General features: G+C 55.0%; 1 protein-coding gene across 1 annotated transcript in view; it reads left to right on the top strand.

Annotated features, from left to right (window-relative positions):
* The window catches only part of LOC128275517 (IQ motif and SEC7 domain-containing protein 2-like), a 17,956-nt gene extending 7,516 nt beyond the window's left edge, over positions 1-10,440 (top strand). The window contains exons 3-6 of the mRNA XM_053014054.1: positions 5,807-6,136; positions 6,195-8,197; positions 8,259-8,687; positions 9,677-10,440. Coding sequence (XP_052870014.1) covers positions 5,807-6,136; positions 6,195-8,197; positions 8,259-8,687; positions 9,677-10,398 — 3,484 coding nt within the window. The 3' untranslated portion in view covers positions 10,399-10,440. The remainder of the gene's footprint in view (positions 1-5,806; positions 6,137-6,194; positions 8,198-8,258; positions 8,688-9,676) is intronic.
* Positions 10,441-11,790: the final 1,350 nt, after the last annotated feature.

Genomic DNA, 11,790 nt, shown 5'->3' with positions numbered 1-11,790 from the left:
GTCGGGTATTTATAACCTCCTGTATCTGAATCTGAAGAAGCTAAAGCATAATTTATGGATTTCAGAACCGTTCCCCCCGGTGCATCCGATACGAAGCCTGAAGAGACGTCCGTTGTTCCGAGCGAGAAGTACTAATTTTATTAAGTGATCTTTGGCCCCTCCAGCAGAGGGCACGTTGCAACACCCACCCAGCCGGTGGCGCAGCGAGGGAAGGAGTTCTTAAAGCGCCGTAAAATGTTGTTTACATACCACCGCACCGCCCAGCGCCCGATGAGAGAAAAGCGCTTTTATGACACTCTCCGGCGGCCGAGCCGGATTGCATCCGTTTCGGAAAGGAAGGAGGCGCGGCCGACGGCGGCGTGAGAACGGGTATTCTGGAGGACGGGTTCCTGCAATAAATAAAAATGGCCCCCCGAAAAACGGTCCCGCTCCTCCGTCGAAGCTGGGCAAAACGATTTATGATCGTAGTAGACATTGCTGTGTGCGGCGTTCAAAATTTGGAGGTTGCATCGCGTCGAAAGAGACAGCGCCCGCGAAAGAGAGAGTTAAAGTGCCGTGCACGTATACTACACCCAGCGGGCGCGTAGTGAACCTTGAGCCGGGCACGGCGCAACACACGCGCGCGCTCTATATACTAAACCCGCGGCGAAACGCGCACAAACACCCGGACTGGGCGCATTCCACCGTGTTGGGGCGGCCACCAGTAACGCGCGCAGCGCACAAGCAAGTGATGATGACAAAGCGTGTGTAGGGGGAGGCCAGGCCGCCGCGTTGTGTTGTTACACACGCTGCCACAACAAGCGGCCAACGGCAGCAGGTTGTGCTTCAGTTCTCGTTCAACGTCCGACGATGGTTCGCTATTAGAAAGACCGCTCCGGAGCGCGCGCGGTGCTCGACCGGCCGTGAGTGTTGTAGGCCGTGATTTTTTGCGTGCGCACACACGATCGATCACCGGCCCACCGGCCCACCGGTGTGTTCCGGGCATGTTCCGGTTCTTCCGGGGGGAACATTCGTTTTTACCGTTTGCGTGTTTCGCCCCGCCGACCAAGGCTCTGGCCGCGTGATTCCATTCCTGTGCTTTATGGTTCCGTTCGCTAGGCGCGCGCGTGACAAGTGTGGCCCCTCTCGAGACGAAACGCGCTTATGCCACATCGTGTGTGCGAATCGTGCTCCGTTGGCCAGATTGCAGTTTTATGTTCGATTGTTTCCGGTCCGTTGTGTGTACGTGGCCCGCCGTGTGATGGAAGAAAAGGTCCGAAAAAGGATCCTTTTTTCATCGTCTCGCAGCTTCCGGTTCGCCGCAGAGAGTCAACCAAAACCTTGCATCGGCAAGAGGGAAGAGAAGTGCTGCGATCTCTGAAAAGAAGCGGAAACGGAAATCTTCCGGGGCACACACACACGCAGGATGCGAGCACATGTTCTGGCCCAAAACAGAGCGTGTGAAACGATCTCGCGGACCCTCGTCTCGTGTTAGGTCTCTCGGAATCACGACGACGACGACGAAGCGGAAAACAGAACGTTGCGTGGCAAGTGTTTCGCATAAAGGGACTGGCCTCCCCCCGAAAAAGAGCGACGGGAAATGGAAAACAGCATGTGGAGCAACAAGAAGAACAAGATAAACAAATAATCTGTTTCGTCCAAGAAGCGATCCGGACTTACGGACGGAGGAACCGCCCGCGTATCTGTCTGTCGGCGTGTAAACAATCGGGGTTTGTTGAAGTGCACTTTCAGCGAGTGGCCCCCCGAACGGCGCCCCGTGGACCTAACGATGATTAACGAAGTTTGTTTGGTGGGGCCCTCCGATCGCCAACCGATAAGGACCATTTGGAGGGGTCCGTTTGTTTCGTTCCGTAACAAAAAATGATCCTTTTGCTTTACTTTTTCTTTCGCTTTCACGCGAAAGTGACCGCGCGGCGCGCGCGTTGCATCTTCGGCCAGAAATTCAATTAAAAGTGCAATTGGCAAATGGCGCTCTTCTTCTGATTTAATTAACGCGCGCGCGGCGCACTCTGTGGCCTGGATTTCTGCGCTTTTCTCCGGTTGCATACGGTGTTGATCAGTCGGACATATTCTTGCTGCAACGATCTTGTGTGACGATCGAGAGTTCTCTGAGAGTACACGGTGGGAACCAGCTCCGTGTGATGATCGTGTGAGAAGTGGTTAGATTTGCGAAACTCTTCAGTTCACCGACACCGGGCCCGATGTTGCATAACCCCCGACGGTCGAGACGTGTGTGAGAACCTTTTGCGGGGCCAAACGAGAACTTAGGTAACGCGCCCCAGAGCTTATGTAAATATGTGTGAACAGAGCTCTTTCGATGGGACACAAACGGGGCGTCTAAGGGCGCCTGGTTTCGCAATTTTGGGGAACTACAGCAACATAAAAACACGTACGCCCCTCTTTATCACCTTCCGCGATAGGAAAGGTGGCTCCTCTAGCGCTAGCGTGTTTGATCTCCAGCGCGCGCACTTATCTCACGCGTCACACCTGACCTCTAACAGGTTGGCCGCCCGTTGTGAGGCAGGTGATTTCGAAGGAATGTCTCCGCGGCCGCAAATGATAAACGGGGGGCGGTCTCGCTAAACCCGAGTAGAATGCGATAAGAAGATCGATAAATGTGTGTGAATCACCGCGGGGTTGGCACACTAGAACCGCTCCGGTCTGTCATTAGGATAGGGCCCCGTTTTTGCTATCGATTGTTGTGTTTTTGCAAGGTGCGCGCTTTTTTCTTATCGCCGCGCACACACGCCCAGTTAACAGATAATACCCTTCGCGCATACCAACACGCGTCAAGTTCGCATCGATAAGCGCTCGCGGTGCCTTCTAGAACTGGCCCTTTGCTCGAGCAAAAACCTGCACCAGTCCCGATTCGGGCATCACACAGATCGAGGCCGAGCGTACAGGTTGACTGGACGTGACGTGACGGTGTGTTCCATTTCTCGAACGTGATCGAAACAAACGAACTCCCGGGACGGAAGTGGCATAGATCTTGCGTTGAAACGATGATCAGTCCACCGACGATCGTGCCGTGCTGACGGGGAGAGAAGATCCTGTGTCAAGAGAGGGACTAGGACGACCCTTCCAGGGCGTCCCTAAATTAGGCACCAAGGAGGGAATCGATATCCGAAACACTCCCCTCCTTACGTGGGTGTATTGGTGGTGTGCCGGAGTCGGTCCCGCATAAGAGCCGCGGGTTGAGGCAGTTCAGTGTCGCCCACGAGCCGTCATTAACCGGGTGTCTCCGCATCGTATCGCACACGGTTGTGAAAGTCAGCGGGCGCCCTGGAACACCGGGCGGTTGTGTGAATTGTTTCCGTTTTCCTTAGATTAATAGGCTGAACTGTGAAAGTGTCACCAACCAACACCAACTCTGGGAGATGTGCACGCGACAACAATGCGCCAAATTCGAAAGCCACGCGAAAAAGACGACCGGAAACCACCAGCACCAGCAGCTTTGTTGCGCCACCAACAGCACCATTGTTCGTCATGATGTCCGCCGGTGGCGGCGGTGGTGGCGACCGGAGTGTCACCAGTAGTAGAACCACCGCCATCGACCACAACAACGGCAGCAGCAGCATCATCGATCTCACAATGATCGACGGTGGTGCGGACAGTGGGATCGGTGGTGACATTTGTGGGACACCAGTGACGGGACAGGGAAGCAGCAGCAGTGACGAGTGCGATTGTGTCTGTTCGTGTTGCTGCAAGTGTCGCGAAAATGGCGGTGGACCACCACTGACCCCAACAGCAGCACCAGCGCCATCACCGGTGATTGAGTTCCTCACCATCCGGATTGAAGCGGTTGGCCCAAAGGCAATCCTCCTCCAACAACGATCAACAGCAGGATCTGATGACGTCACCGGGGGAGGACCAGTGAAGCGGCACGATGACAATACGATGGCGGCCGTGGTACGGCGACGCCGTCGACTGAAACGTCGTGCCAAATCCGGTGACTTTCAATCGCTCGTACCACCGATGGACAACCCGACGGCAGCAGCAGATAGTAATAGTCACCCCACCGCGGCACAGCAAATGATGATGGCCGCCGCCGTGGCCAACAAGCGACGCACGTTGGAGATAAAATTCGTATGGTAATTAAATTGGGACGCACCCGGCCCAAGGGGAGGGCACAGTAGTGTGGTGTGTCACGTAAATTATATCGTCAGTCGGCCAGGGGGGGAGACGCCCGTGTGCCATTTAGATCGCCCGGTCCCGATATCATCCCGCGCACCGCGCGAGATCTTGGCGAACGAGTTATTATTATAGTTGCGTGTGTTCTTCTTTCGAAATCGTCCCCAACAACGCCGCCGCGCGCGCACTAGATATGGTGGCCACCGGCCCCATCTTCATTAAGGTTGCCGCCTTGTGGCGTACTCGCGGTGAGACCGGGTGTAATATATAGATCAAATCGTAGGGTCAATGGTGTTCTGTCGCAACGCGCGCATCATCATCCCCGCGAGTGGCCCCGTGTGTTGCTGCTGCTGCTGTATTAAATTACTTCCCGCCCGATGTGTCATCTATTTATGAATTTATGTGTACCAAAGACGAGACCCCACCTAAGTAAGAGAGCTTCCTCCAGTTCTCCGATAAATCCCCTGAGGGCCCATCAAAACTATGCGCGCGCCCTCGAACGATTTGTTTTCCGAGTTCTCTGTTCTCTGGGTGCTTCTCGCACTATCGCTTCCCTTCTGGTGGGCGCACGCGGCTTTTCGGTGGCTTATCTCTTCGTAGCGGTCGCGCCTAAGGGGGAACTTTCGAGGTTTCCGGAACAACCGACGGCCGGGGCCTGGATATCTTGAAGACCAAAGGTTTCCCGCCCCGCCGGAAAAAACGTGGTTTTCACCGTCGCAAAGAAGCACGTTCTGTCGGTAATTTAATGCTGACTTATGGCGCAATTAATTTAAAGTAAAACTCGCGCCACGGTGGCTTCCCTTGTTTTGAGAGTTTCAAAAACAAAAACGCGGTGTAACGCTCCATTTTCTTCGTATTTTCGTAGAATCCCAATGAATCCCCAGGAAAAGGTCATTGCCGTTCGAAGACCTCGTCCGTCGTCGCTCTGGCGAGGGTCCCTTTTGGTGGGTTATTACATCAAGAAGGGTGGCCTCCGGGGTACTACTACTGCCCGGTTTGCTCCGGAATGGAATTGGCACCGGTCCATCGTTCGCGCCGCATTACGGCATCACTATGAAAGCAATTTGGCAACGGAATGTGCCTAGTTTTGTGGGGGAGAGGAGGTCCCAATGTGTTTTGTCCATCGGCATCGGGAAGGCCTTTTCGCGTGCCAAGCCGCCACATTCCCCGTGTGTTGTGGATGACTGACCACGGTTCGGTGGTCCGACGGGTATTACGCGCACGCCGATTCCATTCATCAAAGAAGCGGATGCGCCATTTCAGTTAAAATCATCACTACCGGGGTCTCATTGAGGGCTTCAAAATCGTAAAATTTAATCCTTATACACTTCTTGCTGCTAACTTGCGGCTAATGATGGACGACGCCGCGCGGTGTCTAAAACCAGGAAGCGCGGTCACCACGACCACGACTTGGCTTATGATATTTCCAGCTCCTCCGCTCTCGCTCGCTTGTGACAGGTGACGGCCACGCCGCCGCCGGCGTGTCGGATTTCTAGCGCGTGGTCGGATTTGGCTCTAAATTTAGACACCCTTTTCTGTGAAGGGAACGCTCATTTCAGTTCGGGCCGGGTTCTCTTCTCAATTCGTGCGTTAATTGGCGAGCGTCATCGTCGCCACGCAGTTGTGTTTCTGGCCACACCATAACCACTCGTGTCCTTTCTCCCTCTCTGGTCAGGTATGAACTGTCGCAGGATCTGCTGGACAAGCAGATCGAACTGTTGGAGCGCAAGTACGGCGGAGTGAAGGCACGAACGGCGGCCCTTACGATTCAGCGCGCCTTCCGCCACTACACGATGGTGAAGAAGTTTGCCTCGATCACGGCGATGGCTAAGGCGGAGAAACGCATGAGCCGTAGGGTCCAGCAACAGCAACAGCAGCAGCAGCATCAACCGCCACCACCACAGGGAGACCAGCTGGACATGATGCACCACCTGGTGGTGGATGATGGACAAATCTACGCCACCGAAGACGGAACCATGGTCGGCCAGCAGCGTGTCTGCGCAACGTAAGTTCCTTCGGAATTCCTCCCAAAATCGGCTTACTAACGGCCTCTTCCTTTTTAGCATCTCTGCGACCCCTCCGGGAACGTTACACCACCGTGTAACGCCGGTCCGTTCGATGTCGCTGCGTGAACGACGGCTCGATTCCAGCCCCAACACACGCAGCCAGACGGGTTCACCGGCACCACCCCCCGGGGTCCCAATCACACAATCGTGGAGCCAAAGTCCCACTCAGATCATGACCGGAGGTTCTTCGGCTCAGTTGCAGCAGCAGCAGTACTCCCATCCGCACGTAAATATCCTGCACCAGCAGCAAGCCCAGCTGGCCGGCTACGTGGGCTACACATCGGCGGCCAACGTCACGCCCTCGATGCACCACCTTCAGCAGCAGCAGGCGCAGCAATACCAAAGCCAGTACGGGTCGCAGGACTTGAACGTGAGTGGCATCAGTTCGGCCAGCTCGTCACAGCTCGATTCGACCGTCTCGTCGATGAACCTGTCGTGGAACTCACAGACGGCGGCCATCGGCGGCTCGGGGCACCACCACCAAAGCCCCTACACGCCACACTACACGGCGGCCCAGATTTACATGCGTCCTCGGGGCATCGGAATTGGCAGCTCGGGTGGAAGCAGCGGAAGCACCGCTTCCAGTGTCGGCGGCGCTGGCACCGGCGCAAGCTGCGGTGGCCGCAAAGTGCCACCGGAGGTACCGAAGCGAACGAGCAGCATCACGGGCCCGGGTGGCCAGTTGCAACAGCACACTCCGAGCCGTACCCTGCGCCCGAACGGCCTCTGTAAGACGGCCGAAAACGGAAGCCTCAGCTCGGTGCAGTCTTCCGGAAGCGATTCCTCCGCCTCGGTACCCGGTGGAGCGGGTGTCCCCGGTGCCGTAGAGATCGGTTCCGATCGGTCCAGCTCACCGCAGTGGACAAAGCGCAGTAAGGGAGGCCCAGGTAGTAGCCAGAGTGGCAGCATACCGATGTTGCCGGCCCACTCACCGGATCATCTGCTTGTGGGGGGAGCCAGTGCCGCCGCAGAAATTACCGGCACTCCGAGTACTCGCTCCGGTGGTAGCACCGCGAACGTGACGATCGCCAGCATCGAGAGCGAGTGCCTGAGCTCGCACACGAGCGCCGCCCAGTACTCGATGGAGCAGCACGATCAGATCGTCCACACGCCGACCAGCTACAAGGTGTCGGAGACGATCCGCAAGCGCCAGTACCGGGTCGGGTTGAATCTGTTCAACAAGAAGCCCGAGCGTGGCGTTACGTACCTCATCCGGAAGGGCTTCCTGGAGAACACACCGCAGGGTGTCGCGCGGTTCCTGATCTCGCGCAAGGGCCTCTCGCGGCAGATGATCGGCGAGTATCTGGGTAACCTGCAGAACCCGTTCAATATGGCCGTGCTGGATTGCTTCGCCGGTGAGCTCGATCTGTCCGGGATGCAGGTGGATGTGGCGTTGCGCAAGTTCCAGGGTTACTTCCGGATGCCGGGCGAGGCGCAGAAGATTGAACGGTTGATGGAGGTGTACTCGGCGCGGTACTGTCAGTGTAACGGGGACATTGTGGCACGGCTTCGATCGCACGATACGGTGTTTGTGTTGGCGTTTGCCATCATCATGCTGAACACGGATCTGCACACGCCCAACCTGAAGCCGGAGCGGCGCATGAGGTGTGATGACTTTGTGAAGAACCTGCGGGGTATCGACGATTGTCACGACATCGATCGGGACATGCTGAACGGGATTTACGAGCGGGTGAAGGCGAACGAGTTCAAGCCGGGTTCGGACCACGTGACGCAGGTGATGAAGGTACAGGCTACGATCGTGGGCAAGAAACCGAACCTGGCGTTGCCACATCGGCGGCTCGTGTGCTACTGTCGGTTGTACGAGATCCCGGACATTAACAAGAAGGAACGGCCGGGAGTGCACCAGCGCGAGGTGTTCCTGTTCAACGATCTGCTCGTGATCACGAAGATCTTTAGCAAGAAAAAGTCCTCCGTGACGTACACGTTCCGGAACAGTTACACGCTGTGCGGGATGGTGGTCACCCTGCTGGATGTGCCAAGTAAGTTAAAGAGGGCTCCTGTGTTCCCATTGTCCTCTAATCGGCCTCTCCGTTCTTGTAGATTACCAATTTTGCATCCGTCTGTCGCAGAAGGTGGACGGTAAGGTGCTGGTCACGTTCAATGCACGCAACGAGCACGATCGCTGTAAGTTTGCGGAAGACTTGCGTGAATCGATCAGCGAGATGGACGAGATGGAAACGCTCCGGATCGAGGCGGAACTGGAGCGTCAAAAGTCGGCTCGGGGTGCTCGGGCCAACAACAGCGAGAACCGGGACAGTGGCGTGGCCGACGTTGAAGTGTGTGCCGGCGTTCCGTACCAGGGTGCGGCCAGCGTTGGCGGTGGCGGAGGGCCCACACCGGGAGTCGTGTCCGCGGCCGGTGTTGTCGGTGGTGTGTCCCCGAACGAGTGTGGCCTGGTCGCGCACGGTGGCGAGGCGCAGTTGAAGCGCAGTGCGCTCAGCAACTCGCTGCTCGATATGCACGAACAATGTAAGTCCTTCTAAAATGAATTTCAGCACGATGCCAGCCGCGTTACAACGACGACGGGCTCGCAATGCAATGCTTCTTCTGCAATGAATTGTGTCGCAATTCACCACCACCATCCACAAATCCTGTCCCGTGCGTCATCCTTGTCCGATCTCCATCCGATCTCTGCACAGTTTCGTTACCCTTTTTTGCGCGAACTGCATTTTGGGTTTTGCTTCGCTTTCGTTAAAGCAATTCTTAAGTTGCGTTCGATGTTAGGGACATTATCGCGCCGAGGGACGAACTTGCCGAACTTGCTTTCGTTTCGTGTGTTATCTTTCGTTCGTTCGTTCTGATCGATGTTTTCGATTCGGTCGATGCGGTCTCTGTGTGTTGCTTTTTGTAGCTCAATTCGAAAGAAGACGATCGATTCACTCTCAATAGCGCGTGTTCCGTTTCTTTCCCGCTTTCAGTCAGCACCGTCGTCCTGCGCTCGCCAGGCGATTATTAGTGTCCTATTAAGAAGCGAGGGGGGGGTTGTAAAAACCGCAAAGTGCCAAAATTATTAGTCGATTAGACCTTCGAGAAGTGCATTGTGATATTAGATACTAAGGACTACTACTTAAGAGAAAAAAGGGAGATCCCCAAAGCAAAGGAAGAGGTTTCAAATCCAGCCCTTTGGGTCCGGGCGCCGATCTTCCGTTACTTTTCCCCACCACACCACATAACCACCAAACTGTGCATCCTTTTTCTGTTGCTTACCACGATCACCACCTCCACCACTACCTAATCCACCGCTCCTTCTGCTGCAATAACACGCGCCTCTTCACGATCGCGATCACCATTCACCGCCATCATATACGATCATCACACGCGAGACATCAGCAAAGCGCCGCAGTCATTTCACCACAGCGTTGTTTTTTCTTTTTCTTTCGTTTCTGTTCTCTCTCGATCGATCGATCGATCGCGCTCGATCTCGATCTCGAAACTTGCCCCTGCGTGCGCGCGTGTAGTTGGCAATGAAAAACCGCAACGACGCGGTAGTGTCGGCTCATTAGATAGTGGAATGTCGATCTCATTTCAATCAACATCCGCAAGCACTGGCTCACGTAGCGATATCAAAGTACGAATGCTGCCCCATAGCAACACCTCCGGTCAGATAATAATGCATGCCGGTCAGCATCCCGCTGCCCTCATGGGTGCCATCTATCATCAGCAAATCCATCACCACCAACAGCAGCAGCAGCAGCAACAGCAGCAGCTCTCCGTGGCGGCTGGACACCATCACCACCACCATCATACGGCCGCGGCCACCGGCGGAGTGATCGTCTCGGTGGGTCAACCGCCAGCATCCTCGCATCTGCTTACTACCAGCAGCCATCCTCACCACCACCATCCGCCTGGTGGTGGTCCTACTACAGCCTCGATGATGGCCAACAGCAACAGCAGCAGCAGCAACATGCCACCTGGCGGCGGGGCCACGACAACCACCCTCATCTCGGCCAACAGCAGCAGCAGCAGCAACAGTATTGGAGCTATCCGTCGCGAGCGGAAACCCTCCCGCACCGAAGATGCCGCCACGATGCTGGCAGCACTAACAACAGCAGCACCAGCGGCCAACAGCAGTGCGGGAGTCTCTAGCGGAGGAGCTAACAACCCGACGGCAGCACCACCACCGACTGCGGGCGGCGGCGGCGCTGGCGCTGGCAACTTTGGTCGTTCGACGGAAGTCTAAGCAACACTAGTTAGCAGCGCAGCGCCGTGTTACTTTCATTCGTTTCCCGTTTTTTTGTACGTTTCTTGTAAATATTAGTAGTTAGAGAGAGAGAGAGAAAAGAAGGGCGTGCGCACATTGCTGGGGGGTCAGCACACTTCCGGTGTCCGGTGCCATTTTGTTGCGGAGTGCGGAGCCCCTCCGAACTCGCCCGAACTTCGATCGCGCGCTCTACTTGCGTTTTGTTTGTTGCGTTTGTCGGCCGATCACAGGATCTCCGTTGATCCTCCTAAAGAGAGACTCGTAGCTAGGTATTTACGCGTTATCCCCCCCCGACAACCACAATCCCCCATTTAAACAGATCTATTTCTCTGTCACTCCCAGCACACCTCTTGCCCCTCTATATGCCCTGTCTCTCCGCGTAATAAGGAAGAAAAAGGAAGAAAAAACACACCCCACACACATGCACACACACAATCATCTTAAACAACAATCATTCGTGACACGCCACCGCCCAAAAGTTCTCTTTATGTAAATAACCGCCGCCGCCCGGAGTGTCCTTAGAAAGCAAAACTACTTCAACTTTCATCCTTTCACTACTCTACTATCTGCTACTACTACTACTACTACTACCTTCTATTGGTGCCATCACCACTACTACTACTATACTCGCTCCATCACCATCCAAGGCACACTAACAACACTTCATCAGCTTCTCTCGCCGCCGCCGGTTGCTGCGATTGTTCTGTGCTGTTCGATCGTAGCTTTTTCACAGGGCGCACCGCCGTGTCATCATTCCATTCCCTCCTCGAGATAGAGAGCCGCGTAAATTTCGTGCCACGCCGCGCATCATATTAAACGGGATTTAAATGTGCCGAGCCGATGCCGAGAAAAATGAAACATTGATTGGATTGTATATGTTTTCTGTACTATAGCTATATATATTTAAAACGCTGTGTGCCCCCCGGGCCAGGGGAAAGGTGGTTATTGTCTAGTTTTCTATGTTATAGTGTGTGTCCTTCCCACCCGGGTGGTAGTGAGGGGGCACGGAACTCTAATATTAATGGATTTGAATTTTGACTGGCGACGGGAAAGGGAAATGACCAAAAACATATTGTCCACAAACAGACAGACTCCCCGAAGGAGAAGAGCTTGCCACGCGAAGTGTAGTTCAAAAACATCACATCACCAGAGAGAGCGAGAGAGAGGAACTGAATCCCCCCGTTTGACATTCTTCACAGAATCCTTGATCGACGTTAATTGATGTGCACACCCGAGATCGCGAAGATCGATCGGCGAATTACAAGTACTCTAGTCCTGTTCAAATATATAAACGTAATGGAAAAACCAATTAAAAACGGGGGCCGCGAGAAGAAACACTAGAATCGAGATAGGGGCCACCACCACAAACAC

The sequence above is a fragment of the Anopheles cruzii genome, chromosome 2 (assembly GCF_943734635.1).
Source record: "Anopheles cruzii chromosome 2, idAnoCruzAS_RS32_06, whole genome shotgun sequence".
Lineage (NCBI taxonomy): Eukaryota > Metazoa > Arthropoda > Insecta > Diptera > Culicidae > Anopheles > Anopheles cruzii.
This window is presented reverse-complemented; position numbering and strand designations above follow the sequence as displayed.